At 40.6% G+C, this 22,666-nt stretch overlaps 2 protein-coding genes across 3 annotated transcripts; one reads left to right on the top strand and one right to left on the bottom strand.

The window, feature by feature from the left end:
- Positions 1-855: 855 nt before the first annotated feature.
- Positions 856-3,485, top strand: LOC311239634 (CCN family member 1-like). The gene is made up of 5 exons (XM_084328011.1): positions 856-995; positions 1,130-1,343; positions 1,663-2,001; positions 2,217-2,428; positions 2,742-3,485. The coding sequence occupies exons 1-5, from the start codon at positions 948-950 to the stop codon at positions 3,048-3,050; spliced, it is 1,122 nt and encodes a 373-aa protein (XP_084184137.1). The 5' UTR covers positions 856-947; the 3' UTR covers positions 3,051-3,485.
- Positions 3,486-6,105: 2,620 nt separating this feature from the next.
- Positions 6,106-22,497, bottom strand: LOC311238736 (outer dense fiber protein 2-like). Of its 2 annotated transcripts, XM_084326909.1 has the most exons (17): positions 22,414-22,497; positions 21,956-22,148; positions 21,692-21,818; positions 20,888-21,019; positions 20,630-20,704; positions 19,922-19,993; positions 17,071-17,181; positions 15,775-15,960; positions 15,260-15,369; positions 14,261-14,396; positions 13,883-13,987; positions 13,244-13,348; positions 12,377-12,535; positions 11,366-11,466; positions 11,080-11,242; positions 7,673-7,798; positions 6,106-6,572 (listed from the first exon to the last, which is right to left on the bottom strand). In XM_084326909.1, exons 2-17 carry the CDS (start codon positions 22,132-22,134, stop codon positions 6,399-6,401), a joined length of 2,061 nt encoding a protein of 686 aa, XP_084183035.1. In that variant the 5' UTR covers positions 22,135-22,148; positions 22,414-22,497; the 3' UTR covers positions 6,106-6,398. The 2 variants fall into 2 exon arrangements, with proteins under 2 accessions (XP_084183035.1, XP_084183036.1); XM_084326910.1 differs by lacking the exon at positions 12,377-12,535.
- Between the last annotated feature and the right edge of the window lie 169 nt (positions 22,498-22,666).

Here is a 22,666-nt window from a genome sequence, read left to right as displayed (position 1 = left end):
TGTTACTAGGCTTGAGTAAATTGTAATAAAAAAAAGGAGAATATAAATTATGATTTTATTTTGCATCTGTGCCGGTGAATAACACCATGTTACAATTGCGCCACAAGAGATTTCGCTCACTCAGCACCTTCTTGAGATCAAGTGTACAAAAAATATCTAAGCAAAGGAATAAAGGGAAGATGATTAAACAGAAGTATTTGTAGATACAGTAATACATTATAATCCTATAATCCATTTTAATTATAAATTCATATTTGACCTTGAACTTGACCTTATTATGGCCAAATCATACATCTATGGATAGGGAAAGGCTCCTCTTTCCAATGGCAGTGTTAAATCTGGATTTCGTAGCGGTTTTACGATAAAAGAGATATAATTAGCATTTTGTATCTATCTATCTATCTATCTATCTATCTATCTATCTATCTATCTATCTATCTATCTATCTATCTATCTATCTATCTATCTATCTATCTATCTATCTATCTATCTATCTATCTATCTATCTATCTATCTATCTATCTATCTATCTATCTATCTATCTATCTATCTATCTATCTATCTATCTATCTATCTATCTATCTATCTATCTATCTATCTATCTATCTATCTATCTATCTATCTATCTATCTCTAAAACCAGACGGATATAGACTCCATGGGAGCATGGACGCTCGCCTGGGTGGTTCTTGGCTCTCTGACTCAGGGGGGAAAATCTTGGCTTAGGGGAGGACGCGTTGAGAGGCATTCCTCGCATAGCTTTTTGAACACCTCTTCAGCTCACGCATACGTCAGCCCTGCTTGGGTTGTATAAAAGGAGACGGGGACACCAGAGAGAACGAGCAGACCTAGAGCCCTCCAAGTCGAGAAGTCAAGAATTGCTGCTTATAATAAAAGGAATTTTCAAACTACAAAAACGAGAATATAACTGATCATCAACACCTCAAGATGTGGGCCGTCTCAGTTGTCGTTCTCCTCTGTGGGACTTTAAACACGGTAAGGTTATTATAATCATTGTTAATTTAGGATGTGTTGATGTTGCTTAGTATCTTAGTAATTTAGTCATATTTCCATGTGAGAGGAAACACATTTACCCGATTAACCATGTTTCATTTAATGTTTTATGTCAGATTTCAGCAGCTTGTCCAAAGGAATGTCAGTGTTCTCATGAGGTGCCCAGATGTGCTTCGGGAGTGAGTCTCATGCTGGATAGCTGTGGCTGCTGTAAGGTTTGCGCACGGCAGCTGAATGAAGACTGCAGCAAGTCGGAGCCGTGCGACCACATCAAGGGCCTGGAGTGCAACTATGGGGCTGGCTACGGTACAACCAAGGGCATCTGTCGAGGTATGTTTAAGACTGTATTGCAAATATCCTATTTTCTATTTAATTTCCGTTTTAACCCTTTCACTACCACACTACAACTAAGTGAAAGGTTTAACCCTTTGTCGTGGGGCGGTGAAAGGGTTAATCTTCTGAATTGTCGCAGTGAAAGGGTTAAGCCTGTGGTAGTGTGGTAGTGGAAGGTTTAACGTTTAACTTTAAATTAATTGTTGTGCAGTGGATATATAATTGAGTTAATTACAATTTATCTGTGAAATTAGTTTAGCACTGTATACACTTCTCCACCTTTTAGGTCTAATTTTCCTCCTCTTTTTCCGAACAGCAAAATCAGATGGAAGACCCTGCGAGTACAACAACAGGATCTACCAGAACGGGGAGAGCTTCCACCCTAACTGCAAACACCAGTGCATTTGTATGGACGGTGCTGTTGGATGTGTTTCCCTGTGCCCGCATGAGCTGTCGCTGCCCAAACTGGGCTGTGCCAAGCCTCGGCTGGTCAAGGTGCCTGGTCGCTGCTGTGAGGAGCTGGTCTGCCCCGAGGGAAGCCAGACAGGGATCTACCTCGCCAAGAAGCACAGCAAAGATGCACAGTCTGAAGATGACCTCACACGTAGGAACGAGCTGATTCCTGTGAGCAGAGGACAACTCAAGTCTTTACCTGGTGAGTCATCTTCTGTGTTTATACGGTGGAAGTGAATCTGTGTTACATACACACAAAAGGACGTAAAGCTAAGCTATGTGAAATTGTGAGGTTAATCAGGATTGTTTCATCTGCAAGTGATCATTTATAATTTTGCTCCAGTTTTCATCTGACCAACTGCCAGGCAATTCATCCTGCTACCTTTGTCTAAAACTATTTTTCTTTGTCCTTTCCAGCTTTCAGGAGTGAGCCTGCGGGCCGCATGTTGTCCAGAGGCATGAAGTGTGTGGCACGTACCACAGACTGGTCCCCCTGCTCCAGGTCCTGCGGCACCGGGGTGTCCTCCAGGACGACCCGCAGCAACAGCCTGCAGTGTAAACCGACGAAGGAGACTCGCATCTGTGAAGTCCGTCCGTGCACGCAGTCGGCAGCTGTCATCAGCTTGAAGGTATAATATAATCCATATTATTCTATAGCATTATTGTTGAAAATCTACAGTAGACGATGAGGATACATTTGATCAAAGTTGCATGTTGTGGCCTGTATCTTTAACTTGCTTTGTAGAATATGATCAGGTGGTAAGTTGACCTAACTCAAGCTCCTCCTTCTTTTCTTGATCCTCCAATCTTGCTTCCTTCGGACAGACTGTTGTGATTGGACTATCAGGAAAAGAGGGCAGGGTTTGAGATAGGTCAATTGGACTTGCAAGTGTTCCGTCTCTCTTCATCTCTCAACAGTTCTTGTTCTCCTTTAACCAACAGAATGGTCAGAAATGCGGCCACATAGAGAAAGCCAGCCACCCGGTAAAGTTGTCCTACATGGGCTGCCGTAGCCTGAAGAGGTTCCGTCCGAGATACTGCGGGTCGTGCGTGGAAGGGCACTGCTGCAGCCCACAGCAGACCCAGACGGTACCGGTCCGGTTCCGCTGTGAGGAAGGAGTGACCTTCAGTAAGAGTGTGATGGTGATCCAGTCTTGCAAGTGTGACCTCGACTGCCCTCGTGAAAACAACAAACCAGACTCTGGCCCTTTCTACAGACTCTTACATGACCTCCAAAGGGTCAAAGGGTAAAAGAGACTCAGGAGTCCATTATGTGGGCTTGAGTGCGAAAGACATAAGAAAAGGAACGAGTGACGAGGGGAAAATACAGACTGATTTGCACTGTTAAGCTGCAGACATATAGAATCGATCTATGAATTTGCTTCAGATATTGGAGCTTCTTGGTTTGCTTTTGTGAAGCAATTTTGTTACATTGTTTTAATTCAAAGTTATATACTGTATATTGTATGTTTCTCCATTAAGCAAGACAAATGCATGTGTATGCATGCTTTTTCTATGGTTCTGCAACACACTCATACATGAACATGGATATAACATACTACTGGCAGCTACTAAATTAACTGAGTGTTTTCCTGTATATTTACTTATTCATTGCATTATTTATAAGAAATTATATTTTTGAACCGTCATTTGTTTCATACTGTGTTAATAAATATTTATAAATAGAACTTGATGCATTGTCTAGATTTCACATTCTGTTCTCCACCCTGGCATATATCACCCCGCACAAGTAATGCATCTTCTGCAAATAAAGATGGAAAGCATTGCCAAAGTTTGACGAAATATAAATACGTTTAAGATAACATTTTATATAAGAAAAAATAAAGAAACACCACCAAAGCTAGTGTTCTTGGTCACAATAATTACTGTAAAATTGTGTTGAACTTACACATTCAAAAACACAAAACAGTTGTAAAAGATTAACTATATATAAATATTAAATACATAAATAAAACCCCACTCTGGCTGATTTTGATTCATTTGTGGGTAATCTGTAGGTACAGTTATCTGTGGTCTGGCTAACCCAGGTGATGCATGTAATGTAAACTTGAGTGTGACCTTCCCTCTGCTGGACAGATGCTATATGCAGTTCTGTATATATATTCACATAAATATACATATATATATATATACATCTTCAGAATGGATAGTGTGTATTTATGTTTACACAGAGAACTAATTAGGCTCAGATATTCAACATAACCCTATCATGAACAACAAGCTCTAAATACAGTGTGCCATAACTTGCATGCCTGGTTCCATAGTACAACCACAGTAGTGGTTGCCCAAATAAATAAATAAATTGATTAAGTAAAAAAGACAAATGGGTTAACCAACCAAGACAGACTGACAAGCACATAAGGTCAGGGTACGTCCGACCCGTCGTTGAATGGTAGCATCAAACAATTTGCTAAAAGTCAGATGATATAAGCATAGTTTTCCAGCAAAACAAATACAGAGAGACATTATTCCCAGGCTATGAGATTAACAGAAGTACGTAAAACAGGGAACAGCAAAAACACCAAGAACATGAGCAAAGGGAAGAATGGGGGGGCACTGACGCACACAGCAGATGAAATAATTCCATCCCCTGTCTGCAAGGACACTAGACCTTTGTCTTTGAGAACTTGAGAGGAGCGAGACCTTCTCTGGGGAACAGGTCCATAGCAAATGCAATAGCACATCACAGACCTTTCATACTACAACACAGATGTGAGCACGAATGTAGCAACTGCAACACTAGGAATGGACCCGAGCACAATGCTAAATATGGCCCCCACAATTGAAAACGTAAGGTTTTTAAAATTCCAGCATGATCCTTTTCTGCTAAGGCATAATGTTGCGATAAGATGAGTACATTGCTGTTTATTACGCTTGAATATCACTTTCCCACCCAAACACAAAAACAGGTTGATGTTTTTTTTTTTTTATATATAGTCCGGCCCAACATCAGTGTTGTTGTTTCTTGCCGACTCTTCAATCTGTCAACCTGGAGGTCTTACAATTGATGGTTAATCAACAGTGAATTTAGTAATTATGCCTTTCTGTCCAACTCTGAATCAGCCCAAATACTTTACAAAATGATGCATATCCATCCAATGATCATTAAAAAAGATCAATTTGCAGATTAGGTGCAAGTTTTATAGAACTTGACCTAAAAATTACATCTTAGAATTCGACCACTCTATAGTTCTCAGTGGCCAGTAGCCATTGTGATATCATTATAATGTTTAAGTGAACCCGGTGTGATGGCACCTGAAAGGGTTACTTCAGTGGGATTACCGCGCAATGGGTGTTTCTCCGTTTCAGGGCTCGACTGTTTCCATGTGATCATCAGATGTCCAGTTTATATAAGAGTAGAGAAAGTCATGTTATGAGGTTGTTGCCAGGCTTAGGGAGGCAAGCTGGAGCAATCCATCCTTTACATGTTTGCACAAAACACTATTTAACTGAATATACCGATTTTCTTTTAATCTTTTTTAAATATTTACACATACTGTGTACACTGGAGTACACACAAAACACAGTATCTGTAGTAGTACCTATTAGTTCTCAGAATTAGACATATCTCTGGAAGGAGACAAATTTAGAGAAGATCAACTTTGATCTTTGATCAACTTTTGAACTCATGGGAATATGACGCACACTAGCACCGATAGACTAGTCCATATATTACCTCAAACTTAGCATACACATAACTTGCACAACATTTGTCCCTGGAGAGATGGGCCTCAACAGGTAATGAAACCTCTGAGGCTCAAAATAACATGAGATCTCATAGCCTGTCACCATTTCTATTTGAGTTAAAGGGGACACATTATGCATCCTTTCAACAATAATACAACTTTTAATGATACGAATCTGTGGAAAATATTTGCTATGTTTTCTTGCCAAGAAACTAGTCTAAATTCTTATTTCATGTATTTCCCAGCACCTGTTTTGTATTGAACATGCAGTTTTTGATTGGTGTAGCACACACCACATTTTAAATTATTTATATATTTCCCTGCCTGGCTACCCACCCCACACCCAAGATTAAAAAAACATTTACAAACTGGACCTTACATGGAGTATTCTGTGTTCTTGGCTCCAAAAAGCACAGCTAATTGATTAATCAAAGCGTATTCACCGTTTGCGACATCATCAAGAGCAATAATTCTGAACAGCTTTCTTTAGGCTTGTTAATCTGAAGACTTAAAACCCTAGCAAAATGGCAAGGATCGTCTATGTAATTCCCCCCCCCCCCCCCCCCCCCCCGTGCCTAGATAACATTCAGACTGTAAAATCCATACAAAGACAAGGAAAAATATGTCCATTGAATGGCCTGTAGTGTCCCAATAAAACATACAAATGAATAGTGTTTGCATTTCATTGGGTTTGCAGAAGTACCGGTTAACTTCAGTGGTGGTGATACAATTACAGATCTATCAAAAATGTTGATACCGTCCGATATATATCTGGTATAAACTAATTGCTCGATATGTTTTCTTTATCCTGAGGCAAGTAATGCACATACCCTGACAGTATACTGGAATGACAAAATGCAAATATCACAGACAAAAACACAACCATAAAAAGTCATTTTGGAAAATAGGATGATCCAAAAGTCAATAGCGTGGGTCCTTCGTCAAACATTGTGGAGTAAGAGTTTTTGAGGAAATCCACGTAATTCTGAATGCTCCGTTTGTGGCTCTCCGATTGGTCCAGGCTGAGCTGCAGGTCTCTCAAACGCACTTCAAACTGTTTTTCTGCCTGCAAATCCAGATAGACAGACCACATTCTTCTCAATAATTCACATAGTAGTAACAAACACCAGCTGGCATGTAAAATGACATGGGGAACAATTCATTTGGAAAATGTTAAGAATTATTCAACCATAGGTCGGTCATCATAAACCAAAACAAAGTTTGAGGCCGTGTGAACCAACTGTAAGCCGGATAATTATTTGTACTGTATATATGTATTGTAAGGTAAATTGTGTGCCTTGCAAATGTAAACATAGTTAAACAGGAACCTTTGAGGTAACTTTCAAGCTTCAAACTATTTGCTTATTCAGTTCTGAAAATATAGTTATTATTTAATTTTTCTGGAGGTTATTTATTATTATTATTTCACACACTCCGCAAACTCACAACATGCCCTTTATTTGCTCTCTATGTGCTATTTATTAGAGTTTGGACAGCAAGGTTTAAAAAATAGTTCTAGTGTCAGTGGCTTGTGACTCACTACGATAACATGGCGTCCATGAATGAATGAGTTTATTTATTTCGAACATGAATTAAAAACAAATGAAATAATACAATAAAGTAATAAACAGATTAAAAAACAAACAAGCAAAACAGTAATGTTCAAAAAGGAGTAGGATGTAGTGTAAACGTATGTATTCCTACCCCCTTCAAACTATTATCTTATGCAACAAAAATTAGCAAATTTTCATACAATCCAAATTTCCACACTATGAAAAGAAAATATTATGAAAAGAAAATATCAGTAATAATACTAATGATAATCCCGCCGAGCACTAGCCCCTGGACAGGGACGCCAGGGCTCAAGCGGTTAAGACAACGCCTCCTCATCCATATACCTCTGAGATATAATCCTTTTATGTTTTTTTAAAGTAATTTATATTTGTGCTTTGTTTTAAACTCAAACCATTCCACAGATTCACTCCACAAACTGAAATACACATACTCTTCATTGTTGAATAAACAGCCTGTTTCTTGAAGTTAAGACTCTCCTCTTAAATTGTAACCCCCCCTCTCTATCACAGAACATTTTCCATAATATACAACCTGGTAAAATTCTGGTAATAAATGGCTCCTCCCTGTGTGCCAGAAGAGTGTAATACTCACAGACAGCCTGCTCTGTCGGAGCAGCTTCACCTCAGTCTCCCGTCTGCTCCTCTTCGCTTCCAGCTCCAGGAGTTTAGCCTGAAGAGCCCCCTCCTGGGAAACAGCCTTGTCTTTCATTCTGGTGACCTGGCCAATGACAAACACCCGACCCTTCAGATGACGAACCGTATGAGTAGTATGCTTTACGTTTTCAGACCAGGGCCCATGTACACGGAAAAAAAATATAGCAATACCTTGTCTTATAGGGACTGCTACCTTATAATTTCATTGAGCTGTAATTAACACAACACAAGGATTCAATGACCCCGAAGTCATTCATCTCAATAACTGTCAAGCTAAATGAATGTGTGCAAAATTAATGTGTGTGAGATTATGTGCAAAATAAATCAGCATTGTTTTTTGGTGAAGTGCCCCTTTAACACATTGGGTGCCACGTTGTTTCTGGGGGCCCATATATTCAGTGCCAGCATTAAACTAATGGAGTCCTTCACCTTGTTTGTAGAGCTATAACTATATTCTATATTATAGCTATGGATCCAATACTATGGTCATTTGACACAGAGTTTCTGAGTTTTTCCATCCATACATTCCCGTTTTATACCGTGATGAATATAAGTCTAGGGTCATTCCTGGGAGGCTGGTAATAGCATGCAACGTGTATTATACTAAATGCATTGGCATTTCGTCCCTACACACGCTACAATTAAAAAATCAAATGCATATGATAGGTATTATGTTCCATCATGAATGCATGAAAGGGTGGGTCGGGGGGGGGGGGGGTCGCTCTGATCGCCACCAACGGCATACGTTGTGGAGTAACATACCGGTAGTAACACTTTCGGATCACAATGAAGGCATGCTCGGATTAACTTAATTAATCATTAACGCAAGATCGATATCATATAGCCCTTACCTTGACTAGGATGTGCCCCAAAAAGAATATTCCAATTATCTGATCGCCATTCCAAGTAATTATGTCCATCGTGTCGCCAACATAATCCATCACAAAACACGGATCGGGAGTACTTGGTTCTTCTCAATCCGATCGGGACAACCGCTCCACTTGACCCGACAAAGAAAAGTCCACCCGGACCTATATAAATCGACGCACATACCGCCGCCTGGTAGGATGCAGCCGGTACTGCACCTTCGGAATCCCAGTATGCATTTTACAGGCAACACACAGCTCCCTGACATTGAATAGGGTATTAACACATTGTCTGCCACGCAGTTTGCCCATCTTATACCACTCTCTGCCAGTGCTGTAAGCCTATGGAGTCGCTCACCTTCTTTGCAGGGCTATAACTTTTTTTATAGCTATATCGACATTACTATGGCCCATTCAACATCGGGTATCTATCGTTCCGGATGTGGGAACGTTATATTTTTCCATTCATACATTGTCGTGTTAGTACCGTCGTGAATATCAGTATGTTTTTAGAGTGTAGAGCCGTAATTCCTAGAATGCGAGTTATAGGCCCATATTATACATAATCGATTGGCGTTTCGTTCCTATACACACTATATTAAAAAATTCAAATGCGTATGATCGGTATACATTAGGCTCCATCATGCGTGAAGGAAAGTGGGGGGGGGTCGTTTATGATTCCTTGATTGTCAGTAACGGCTTTCTTTAGTACGACATCATACGTTGATCAGATGGATTGCAATGAAATAAATGGACAATCGAGCTGGAATTAACGTTAGATTCCTCTTACCTGTGGCCGATGAGTCTGGAGAAAAAATATTCCAATTATTTGATTTCGATCTGCTAGATCCATTTTCCGTTTGTATGACGCAATAAACGGGGAAAGCATATTGATTCTTGCGTCTCGAAAGCGATCCAATGCACTCAAGTGTTTGTCTGGATCCACATAACAAGATAGCTCTGCCGGAACTTTTTCCCTGATGCACAGAGCGCCACATCCGGTTTAGAGTAGAGTGCAATTCGCCCGAAATCCACCAGGCGGCGGTATTGAGGCGTTGCAATATCCAGAGGCTCCCACAGCCTTGCTGGATGAATTATGAATGCCAATAGCGAATAAAGGAAATAACGATCATAAAAACGAGTAAACTCGTTGTTGGCGTTATTAGATTGGTGGCCAATAACGAGTATACTCGTTTTTGGCGCAGAACCAGTTAAAATCGAAAAAAATATGTAAACGACCCAGAAACGTGTTAACACGTAATTGGCACTCAACGGTCGGGCCTCAGAAACGTGTGAATCAGTGATTGGCACTGAATGTGCCAAAAACTTAAAAAGTCGTTATTGGGCGCCGACGGTTGAGTGCCAAAAACGTAAAAAGTCCTTTTTGGATCGTTTGATCTTTTTACTTTGATCCCCGCTCTACAGACTTGCCCAGAGCGATCTGCATCATTTTCGACCAACCCCACACATTAGAACTGCAATGCCGATCGACTATCACCAGGTGGCGGTATCGTCTGTGTCTGAACTGCGATAGCTTGGGTTGAATCACACTCTAACCTTCATTTCTGCTTGGCCAGTGGCCACTCCTCCTGCAGGGACATAGATTCACATTGATCGCCTATAAATTCCGTCGCCTAAGCGTATTTGACCATCGAAACGTGTATAGACATATACACTGGTAATCGCGATGGCGATGCAATCACTTGGAATTATTCTTCTTGGAATACTTTCTGGCTAAGGTAAGGTACATTCTATGTCTATTTTACCGAATCTGAAACGTGTTTTTCTAACAATCACAGTTCTGTGTTTCACCGGACGAAAAACATGCTTGGCAAACGCGATCATAGTTTTGAGTTAAAACGACCCCCCCCCCCCCCCCCCCACCTTGATGATCTTGTGATGGTATATATATATATACATATCATATACCTTTGATTTGAGAGTATTCAGGGTATCAGCCAGAACGGTTTGGGCTTATTGCACCTAACACGTTTTATCTCGCGATCTATGAAAAAATACTATTATCTTGGAAATGCGCGATGTTTAGAGTGTAATAAACTACAAACTACAGCGTGTGGAAACAAACTATTATTCCCATGCTGGACTACAAGTAATGTTTGTCAAAATGAGCCACACCGTGTCTCTACAGCTATAATACAGAACACAAACACAGCTTCGCAAACATAGTGCAACGACCACGGAAACGACTAGAATGCTGGCATTCTAAGGGTAATGATAACCGAATAGCGTGGCAGCCAAAGTGTGAAGACCATCATGATTTGCATGAAGACAGTAAATTCAGACCCCACCAGACAGCTGAATTGATTGATTGATTGAAAATGTTATTAACAGATTGCAGAATGGGTACAATACAGTACAGCTCAATACACACAATTGTTAAGGGGATGCAGACCAGAGAAAGACTTTCGTCTTGTTTACATCAGGGTCCCCCATTTTCAATTCAACAGCTCTCTGCTACCTGTTGCTTGACGTCTGTCAATGCCGCCTCCAGCTGGCGGTTGAGCGCCTGGCACTCTGTAGATCGCTGGTCTAGCTGTCTGTTGCTGTAGTTGAGAACCTCCTCCTGGCCTGCCAGCCTCTGCACCAGCTCATGGTTCTCCGTCTGCAACTCCTCCATCTTCCTACACATACAGATTCAACATCACAAAGGGCGGTATAAACCGATGTATACCTCTGAACCGATGGAATGGAATTAAAGAGGTATTACTCCTCCACCTAACGCATGTGAGGAAAAGATGTCTCACTTTTGAAGATACTCTACTTTCTCTTGTAGTTGCGAGTTTGCTATGTGAATAAGGTCCTTCATCTCCACAGACGATTTAAGCTTCTTTCCTTGATTGTCCACCTGTGCATTTAAGAAAGCACATTTTTAGAACCGCTATTATGACTTTGCGTGTTACCGGGTGCTGCCGCTGACACTAGGGATGGGTACCTTTCACATTTGAACCGATACGGTACCGGTACCGGTACCTGTGAATCGATACCGGTACCCAACGGTACCTTTTTTCGGTACTTTAGTCTCAAGAAATTTAATTTACCTACCTCAGTCGTGAAAAAAATTATCCAAACTTCAAATAACTACAATTTCGACAGTTTTCGGCTTGCCATTGCTCCAACTGCTTTGTTGTTGAATCAAGTAAAATCCTAGGTAAGCATATATTGTGCGTGTGAACGTTGACATGAAAAGAAAAAAGGTTAAAAAAAAAAAAAAAATTATACTTTTTTTTTCTGTATCTCACTTAAATCGATACTCTGTAGTACCGACGTGTTTCGGTTCGGTACCTCAAAAGTACCGAATTCGGTACCCATCCCTAGCTGACACTAATAAATGGAGCATAACCGAGGGATCAAGTCACATGCAAATTCCGTGAGGTCAGAATTACAGCCCCTTTTCACAATTATCCACAAAGGCAAAATTGCCACTGCAAACAGGAAATATCCAACAAAGAATTTGTGAGTGACTGGCAAGTGCTTTACAAACACATTACACAAATACACTAACAAATGGGTACTGAGGGGACTCGTGATCTAACCTTTTCCACTGCCGACAAGAAAACACCCAATCACAAACGCCACACAGCAAACAATCAAAGCAGGAGTGGGTTTAGAGGGTGCACAGACTTGACAAGGTACAAAGGGATACCTAGTGGCCAGAACAGGCAAATGGCCACATCTTACATTTTCCAAACCACCACATTTCTTGCCCTGTTTTTTTACAGGGTTACCGAGCATCTGTTGTCGTTGCTGCTGCACACCTTAACCTGCAGTTGCCTAAGGGACTGTGACTTTTCTGAGCACTTCCTCTCAGAGCGTTGCAGTTTCTCCTGGCAGTCCGCGAGACTCTGCTCGGTTGCACTCAGTAACTCGGGGTAAAGCTCCAGATCCGTCACGCGCCCCTGCAGCTCCTGCCTGACCTGGGCTCCAGAAGGGCAGCAGGGTTAAGAGGAGGGCAGACAAAATGTTAAAAGACTGCACTGCACACACCTCTCTCACTAATGCCTACGAAAACCCTGACACACCTCTACCTATCGCCTACAAAAGCCCTGACCGTCAACAGAAACATGCAGAAGTTGAAGCACAGGCAAAATATGCATAGATATACGCGTCAAGGTTGAGTGATTTTTTTTTGATTTTATTACGGATCCCCATTAGCTGGTGCCATGGCAACCAGCTAATCTTCCTGGGGTCCACAGTGAGTGATGGCAAGTGTTACTCAGGAACGGCGCTTCTTTTTGAGACCAAGATTGTTTCCGATTGGGGAGATTTCCGACGCGGCTGTAAAATGCGGGCGGGTCCCTGTGCAACAGTTGTATCACAGTTGTACAACAGAAAAGGAGCATGAATGCCTTGTGATACATTCACTGGCCATTCAGGATGGGGAGCAACGGAGCAGAGCTCCTGTACAGAGTTTGTCTTTCAGGACTGACCATGCTGTCAGAAAGCAAACTTCGTAAAGACAAGGGACAAGATTAGCTAACAAAATATCAGGAAATGGTCAGAAATATTGCATGTTCTTAAAGACAGTTTCTGTATTTCAGTAGGATTATATAATGTAAGGATTGTCACTGTAACGGAAAGGTTTCCAGGTCTTTATAATGATTGAAGCAGACGGAGGGTTTTACCTTCTCCACCTCGGCATCTTTTCTTAGTTTCTCGTTCTCAGTCTCCCTTAAAAGATGCTCACATTTGATCCTAAGATCATCCACCTCGCCTTGAAGCGCTGCCACCTAGAAGAAATGGAACAGAAGAAGTACAACATCAACAAGCGCCAAACCACGCAGACCTGCGGCGCTACCCGCGCGTGTGTCCGACAGAGCGGCCCTGCAAGATTGTACGTGACTGACCATAGTTTTCCATGCATAGTAAATGGTGCATTTAAATAGCACTTTTATCAATTCTGTTGACCTCACATTCACTCACACATTCACACACTGACGGCAGAGGCAACCATGCAAGGTGCCAACCTGCTCATCGGGAGCAATTAGGGGTTAAGTGTCTTGCTCAAGGAAACTTCGACACGCTGCCCGGGAGGAGCGGGAATCGAACCGGGAACCTTCCGATTACCAGACGACCGCTCTACCTCCTGAGCCCCTGGTCCATGGCGGCAGTTCTGCACGCCGTAGGGGAAGATATACAGTAATACACACCCCTGCAACAGTTGCAAGGCTGCTAAGAACGAGATACTGTAAGAACTGTAAAATAAACAACAGTCTTTATAAGAGTAAAACGGATATATGGATATTTGGGGATCTCAAACCAACCTGATTTTGGTCATGTGACTCATGTTGAGCTTGGTGTTTGGTCGTCGCCTCCAACAGTGCAGCTTTAGAACAAGCCAGCTGCTGCTCCAACTCAGCAGTAGTTTCCTGCAATCACACACAAGGCACCAAGGCAATGCAACTTCAATCCAATTCACACATAGAATTCAGACAGGGTGGATTTAAAGAGACACGAGGTAGTGGTTTGAATGTAGAGAATAAAGGAAACATTAGAGAGATGCATGACCAAAGTAAGGCTTTGGAATTATATGGATTATTCAATCTCTCATAAATAGCTTTATTAAACATTTTGGACAATATACTCCAGGCATCATTTATTGTTATTTATTTGTTACCAATATTTTACTTATTTAACTATACCTTGAGTGTTACATTGTGAAGGTTCAGGTCTCCGTTTTCAGCATGGAGTCTTTCCACCCTCTGCATAACGACATCATTATCTGCAGCAAATTCATCCCTCTCTCGCTGTACCCGTGCTGTCAAGTCTGCCATTTGGCTGCATTGGAGAAAGACATTAAACATTCATCATAGCAATGCTGTAGGGCTGGGCGATTAATCGATATTATCGATTAATTCGAATGAATGATTTAGGACGATTTTGAAAAATTAAAATCGATTTTCAAAAAAGATTTTTTTTTTTTTTTTTTTAGAGTCAGCTTTTATTTTACAAAAAGTGATGTTTGGTGGAAGTTAGATTTGCACTTTATTAATCCCAATAGGGAAATTCATTCTTGTTTGATGATCAAGAGGCACCTTTTATTTGTTTTAAGTGAAGTTTGGTGAAAAAGCAAGTTATTGCACTATTAATCCCAATAGGGACATTCATCTTTGTTTGATCAAGAGTTTCAAGTTTCAAGTTTCTTTAATATTTGTCATACAGAAGTACAGAATACTTTTATACAAAATGCTTCTTACTGTTACGCTCCAGAGACTGTGCAAGACAAGATAAGTATGAAATAAAATAACATAGTAAAATTAGAAGTAAAAAATGAGAGTAACCTTTCATATATTATATGTATATATATATATATATTTTTTTTTAAGTGAAGATTGGTGAAAGTTAGGTTTGCACTTCAATCCCAATAGGGACATTCATCTTGGTTTGATAATGTTTTTTGTGTCAAATAAAAACAAAGGTTATTTGAATGATTTCCTTGGCGTTTCTAGTTTAAGAGAAAAAAATCGTAAATCGGATTTAAAAAAAGAAATCTGGGATTTTATTTTTAGGCCATATCGCCCAGCCCTACAATGCTGTAACCGATTGTCATGAACTCCGATACCATTTCTAAATAGCACGTTATTGAACTGTCAAATAACACTATATGGGGCTACTGTGAGATTCTAAGATAAATGACTTACCTTTTCAGCAGTTGTATCTGAGCATCGAGCTGTTCTCTCTCCTCCGTCTTCTGCTCCTGCTGTCTCCTCCACGAGTTCCTTTCAGCATGAGCATCAGCCAGCTCCATATCCTACAGGCCATCATACAGCACAAGTACAGTACAACTAAAAGAGGTTTTGCATCCAAGCAGAGTGCAAATGTACAGTATATACAGCATTATTTATTGCAGGTGTATAAGTAGGTATATACAGATAAATACAGATATGCAGATAAATTTAGACAGATATGGACATGTATATATATGCTGTAAATATAAATACATAATGTATATATGCGGTATAAAGTATATGGGTAGACTATAGTGAGGTGGGTAGTTAAGATTATGATGATTTCAGTGTAGGGCAGTGATAGACAGTGAAAGCACTAGGTAGGTAAAGCAGAGGACCTTGAAGGCAAAAGTAAAACCCTGTGCTGTCATGTGATCAGCAGGAAAACAGATTCCCACACAGACATCACTGCCATCCTGACGGCATACCTTCTCTCTCAGCTGAGTGTAGCATTTATCAACGGCTGCTTCGACGCGCTCCGCTCGCTGCTTCTGGGCTCGCGTGGCCTTCTTGAGGGTTTCTTTTTCCTGTACCGCCGTGTCTGACAGAGCGCAGATGGACCCTCTGAGATCATCGATCTCCATCTTCTGCCCAGTCAGTGTCCTCTCCAGAGTCTGGAAGACAAAACAGGGGAACCCACACTGCAATAATTAGGGCTGCTCCCTCTCTACCCCATTGGTTGACTGACTGGTCATTAGGGTCTCGACCTGATAAAGTTTTTTGTTTTTTGTTTTTACCCCTCATGCTCCATGAGTTATTATGGGAGCATTATTATGACATCACAATAATATTCACAAATATGTTTTGTTCTTTAATAAGCATTAGACTTAAAAGAAGTCTTTTGCATGACTGCATTCATGTACAGAATGATAACGTGGGAAACACAATTTCACAGACTAAACCAACCTATGACTATTAGTCGACTAAGAATTTTCTTTAGTCAAGGATGGCCCAAGGAATAATATTACACATTGCTTATTACTCACGCTCTGATGAAGGCCGAATAGGCTGAAAGGTTAGCATGTCCATCCTAGAGGCTAATCTTTCCTGTGACAAAATGGCATCCAATGTAATAAAAAAAAGTCAACCAACAAACTTGATTCTTGTACCGGATCTCCTATCTGGTAAACAAGAATACCCTGAAGACTCTGGCAGGAGCACTCATTCAAGGGTACTACGACTATGCTTGCACCTCATGGTACCAAAGCACCTCAAAGGCACTAAAAACAAAATTACAAACATCTCAAAACAAACTGGTCAGACTACTGCTTGACCTGACTCCTAGAACCCACCTCACCCCTGCCCACTTTGACAACCTAGGATGGCTTAGAGTAGACGACAGAGTACAGCAACTTGCAATGGGCCTGGTCTACAAGATACACTACACGACCAATGTACCCATGTACATGTCAAAATACTTCCCAAAGGTCAGTGAATACCACGATAACAACACTCTATCTGTATGTCGTGTATGTCATATATGTTATGATTAATTGAAAATGGGGGACCCTGATGTAAACCAGACGAAAGTCTTTCTCTGGTCTGCATCCCCTTAACAATTGTTTTGATTGATAGTTAAAAATAAATGGGGAAGAATTACACATTCTTCCCAATAGCTTGTCTTGAGCACTGTACAGTCTGCTCAGTGATTTATTACTGCAATATGAAGAATTCCACAACAAAAGTTCTATAAATGACACGTGGGGACAAGAACGCATACGTACCCTGAGCTGTACAGTCAGACGATTGTTGTCAGCTTCTTTATGGCGTAGTTGTCCCTGTAAGTGTACACAGACGGCCTCCCCAGACTTGGTTGTGTGAACAACCAAATCTGCCTAAAAATCCCCCACACAAGACTGGTGACTAAGGGAAACCGGGCTTTCGCAGTCGCAGCACAGACACTCTGGAACAAGCTCCCACTCAACTTGAAATCTGCAAGCACTCCATGGACCTTTAACACTTTGAGTGCCAACGACGAGATTTCTCATTAGTTCATGCCAACCGTTGAGTGCCAGAGAGACGAGAGATCTCGTTTTTGATCGTTATTTTTCATCAATCTAGCCTCACGTTACCAGTGGGGATCTGTCTGAACTCGAACAGGGAAAATACCGCCCCCTATCGTCTCTCCGGATGGTACTGCACCCCTTTGGATTGGATTGAATGAAACGCATGAAGAAAAAAAATCCTGCTTCCACATTTTACTTGTCAGACACGTAACCGGAGACGATCCAAGTAATCGCCCACCACCAGAACAGCGGAAAATGTGTGTTTCCAGTACCCAGCGTTGGATCAATAAACGCGATCGATATTTGGAATGGCGATCAGGAATTGGAATAATCTTTTTGGAGAACATCTGATCTGAGGTAAGGAATCTATTTTACCAGTCTTGGGATAATCAGAGCTATTTTTACCTATATATCAGCGTGTGCCATATGTGTGTATGTGTGTGTCTGTGTGTGTGTGCGATCAGGAAATAAGATAACCGATTTTTCAGCCCGCTTCTATAGTGTGCATACCGTAATTCCTCTAATAGTAACCCCGGCTTGTATTTGTTTCAACTGTAGCGGGTACCAGGCTTGTATTAGGAGGAGGCCTGTATAAGAGGGAGGCCTATATTTCAAATTTTCAAACGGATCATAATGAATAAATCAACATTTTGTGTCAGTTTGAACCCAGTAAAATGTACTGGGTTAATTTATTGAAACCAAGTACTGTATGAAATAGTAAACAGTGCAATTACAGGTGGTCACTGGTCATTTCAACGTTTTCAAAGTGAAATCAAGTAACTAGCTCAGTATGCAGCTCAGTATATTAGTAACCCGGCTTGTATTAGGAGGCCGGCTTATAATTGCTTAGCTCAAGAGCGCACCCAGCCATTAATAGAGACCCGGCTTGTATTTGAGACCCGGTTACTATTAGAGGAATTACGGTAAGTACACATATACTATCGATAATCTAGCGTTTATTTGAAAACTATTCATAAATAGGCAGAAAAATTACAACGTCTTTTGTGTATTCCAGTGTATTCCAGTAAAGGGCGATTATCACAGAATCTTCTGAAATTTTCTGAAACTTTCAAGAAACGAGCGTTTTTCAAAATGGTATAAAACGGAAATGAACCGATTAAAAAACAATCCGTTTCGACAATGTTGACTGCAAACAAGTCATTGATAAGCGACGGCCATATTAGACACATAGCCATAATTTAAAATATAGTTTATGCGTTGAAGTGGGTCATTGAAGTGGGTGGTGGCACGCAATGGGGTTCCGGGGCACCGGACCCATGGCACTCAAAGTGTTAAGGCCAAGGGGGGGGGGGGGGGGTAATAGAAATGGCAATAAAAATACATGAAGAAAGAATATAAACATAAAATATAAAGAACAAAATTTATTAAAATAAATAAATAAAGGCAAGGGTCTGGTCAGCCTTATCGATAATAATAACACAATGCGCTTATGTACAGCCCTCCTGGTATCATAAATTACCAAATTTCCCCAAGGGGATTAATAAAGTATCCTATCTATCTATCATATACAGATTCTATCCTAAGTCAACCCCATGTACAAATATATATAGCTACCCAAGTCTACTCTGTACTAGGGCTGTCTTAAATACTTCGAAGCTTCGAAGCTTTGTTCGATGGCACAAGCTTCGCACCTCCATTCCAATGAAACAAAAGTAAGCAGCGCCTCGACTCCACCTCTCTACAACAAGCATGTGGAGATTATCTGTGTTGAAAACAACAAGGACATGTGCAGCAGACATGTCAGACATGTGGTTACACTTTAAAATATGCAAAGACAATGCCCAAAAAGCCGAGTGCCAGATATGCCAGAAGAAAATGGCATATCACAACTCTACAACAACTTTGTCAAATCACCTAAAAAACGTAAGTATCGTTGTACACAACGGCGACGCAACACAAAACATTAATAAGGCTATGCCTATGCTGCTATGACTAATGTGTTACCAAGTTGGCTAATTTAATTGTAATCATCTGCTTTTGTAGGTGCATTGTCTGATATAATTATAAATTATAAATTAAATATAATATAATTGTTTGCTTGATAGACGAAGGTTGCAACATAATTATGTAATGTCATGTCGTTGACTGTGAGAGCAGCCCCACTGCACCAAGGCAGCACAGCCGAGTGAAACCTTGTTGGCTGCGTCACAGTCACGAAAGGGGCTACTTAATTAATTAATCCAATCCACTTTATTTATAGAGCACATTTAAAAACAACAAAGTTTACCAAAGTGCTGTACAAGTCCCACAACATAAGATAAAAAATAATAATAATAAAAAATAATAAAAAAGTATTATAATAAATCTTTTTTTTTCTTTTTTTTAAGCTTCGAATTAAAATCGAAGCTCGGCCCCGAAGCTTCGATTGCGAAAAAAAAGCTTTGAAGGTCAGCCCTACTCTGTACAGTGTGCAATGCTTCATACTGAGTCTTAGTCTACCCTGGTATACATAAACAGATTAAGCAGATTGTCAATAAATATAAAATATGCGTATACATATTTTTGAATTAGTTATCTATGAGAAGCCCATCCATACTACGATGCTTACCTGCTCTTTTCTCCGGTGGTCCATCAGTTCTGCAACTATTTTCTCTGAGTTGTTCAAATCTCTTTTTAAATGCTTAAATGGAAATAAACAAGCAACAAGCAGTAAGTAAGAAACATCAGTACTTTATGTTGATAGGGGGGGTGGGGATCAATAATTTAACCCTTTCACCGAATAACCATATAAGTCCTTTATTATTTTGGGACAGCCCATGTATTTGCAGTTGTGAAGTTAATCTAAATCACTTGGTGTGAGAATGTGATATACCACAAGAAACTACTCAACCTCGACTGTCTTTGACTAGTGAACACAACACTCTAAACGTACCATTGTTAGATAATAAAGTTGGAAACCATTGTTCCTCTGAAATCTTAAAAACTGACTTGTATGGTTCTTCGTCTGGGTTACTCTTTTATGTTAAGTCCAGTGCATTACAATAACCACAGATTTTGTCATATCTATTATAATAACCAAGTTATTAAACATGTACTGTACAATAATTCCTTTGACAGACACTTTTACACTACATAATTTGGTTGTGGTAAAGTTAGGACTCGTGTAAGTAACCAACTGAGCCATATGAACCCGTCTATGTAAGCAGATTAAACCTGGTTGAAGAAGAAACCTTCCAGGGTAACAACCTGAGCATGTTACCACTCAATGGAAGGGTTGTCCTCCCTTTTTCCTGTGTAAATGAAAAGCCACACTCACCACATTTTCAATTTCAGCCTGTGTGAGCTTCTTCAGTAAGACATCAATCTGTTTGTCCGTTTCATGTCGACCTGCCTAAATTGAAAGGGTCAGAGAGCGAAGTTAACTAAACCTCCAAAAACAACAGAACTTTTTGAGTTAATTAAGGTCTGTGTATCAATCTACTGCATATAATATATAATCAGGATTTGGTTTGTGAGTTTTACTATTATATTACTGTAGTAAGAACTAGACATGGTTGATTGCGTTATAACAAACCTCTGCTTCCTGGAGCTGCTTCAGTTGCTGTCTAACAGACCTGTTTGTCTGTTTAAAAACATCCAACTTCTCCAGCAAAAGGCCTCTCTGTCTTGCAATCAGACGCTTGTCAGACGCAGATTGTCTTGAATCCTTCATCCAAAGAGAGAAAGAAGTTGAGGTTGGTATGTGAATTAAACATACTGATGTGATACACAGTGATACAGACAGGTATGTTAGTTACTCCACCACTTTATTGTATTATCTGTCTGTTAATGTCTGTCCGCTAATGTCGCACCAGTAATGTCCAAAGCAAATTCCTTGTATGTGAAAAGTATACTTGGCAATAAAGACCTTTCTGATTCTGATTCTGAGGTTTGAAAATGAATGAAACATACTGATACAGACAGGTAGAGGTTGGAAAATGAATGAAACATAGACAGGTATGTTGAGATTTGTAAATTAATTAAACACACTGGGACCCCCAAATAGATTTTGTGGTTAGATGTGATTTAGTCCAGATATTCCATAACCGTCTATAACTAAGGAAACAGCATTGGAGAGAGTGAAACTAGGCTAACTTCTAGCTTGTGAATGAAATAGTGAATTGAAATGTTTTGATATTCATACCTCATTTTTCTGTGGAACCCCAGGAACCCCCTCAATGGTCGAGAACCACCCTTTCTAAAGGTTTCTATTCTCAAATACCTCCCGACTTACCCTCGAGTCGACCAACTACTACAAACTTAATGTCCGACGTGGGATGCTCAGGCTTAAACCCATGGTACATTTGTATTTGCTAAATAAAAACGAACCAAATCTTACAGCAAACTCTTCCTCCATGGCATCTTTGAATGACATGAGTTGTACGGCTGCAGAGTTGGCAGCTCCTTCGGCCTCAATGAGTATTTTCAAGAGGGGACTCCTTCCCAAGGCAGTGACATCTCTGTGACTACATGTTAAATAAAACAGGCAAGATCATTCAGAAGGATCGGTTAGCTCAATGGAAATTCTGAGGCTGCTGCTAACATTGGTTGGATTGTGTAAGGATGATTCTCCCTGTTGTGGCTGTGTCCCAAAGGACCTTACCAGTTGATGTCAACATCTGGGGTCTTTGTGTAAAGATCTGGGGTCTTTGTGTAAAGACTACATGCCATGCTTCTTCTCCCTGGCTCTGGGGAGCCATCCAGGTCTTCATAACTGGCGAGATCCTCCTCCCTGGTAGAGCTGAATCCAAGTGGGGAATCCAAGATATATTCTGGTGACATGGCTCACCACGTTACTACAAGACAGGGAATGGCGAGAGTTGTTTGCGGCAGAAGACAATCCTATGATTGTTGTCAAAATGATGTTAAATTATAAATTCGGAATATTTTAACAACACCATATGTCAAGGTAAGCTCTCCAACCAAGCTAACGAGGTCGTCCTTGGCAACAGAAACAAGCCAGCCAAAAGTAGACCAAACAGGCAAACAGGCATGCATAATACCGACTACCGAGTCGAATATGCTAAGCGAAATGCTTTGAATGCACATATTACACGTTACCTGTTTTTGCTAAGCTCTAAGTTCTCATCCTTAAAATGTTGACTTTAGCGGGAAATAGTTCTTTGCCTACACCGTTTATCTCAGCTGTGCCTGTGACACCGTCACTGGTGTCAAGCCGGCGTTATTTCTAATCCTAGCCGCATTTCTGGCAAGACGCTCTCTGGTTGGCCGACGCCTATTTCTACACTGGTTAAGCTTAGGCACTCTTTCGAAGTTTGTCTTAGAATTGGCGATAGAACGCCAGGTAGTTTGC

Source organism: Notolepis coatsorum (genome assembly GCF_963971535.1).
Source record: "Notolepis coatsorum genome assembly, chromosome: 13".
NCBI lineage: Eukaryota > Metazoa > Chordata > Actinopteri > Aulopiformes > Paralepididae > Notolepis > Notolepis coatsorum.
Note: the sequence above shows the minus strand (reverse complement) of the source record. Positions and strands in the feature narration are given on the sequence as shown.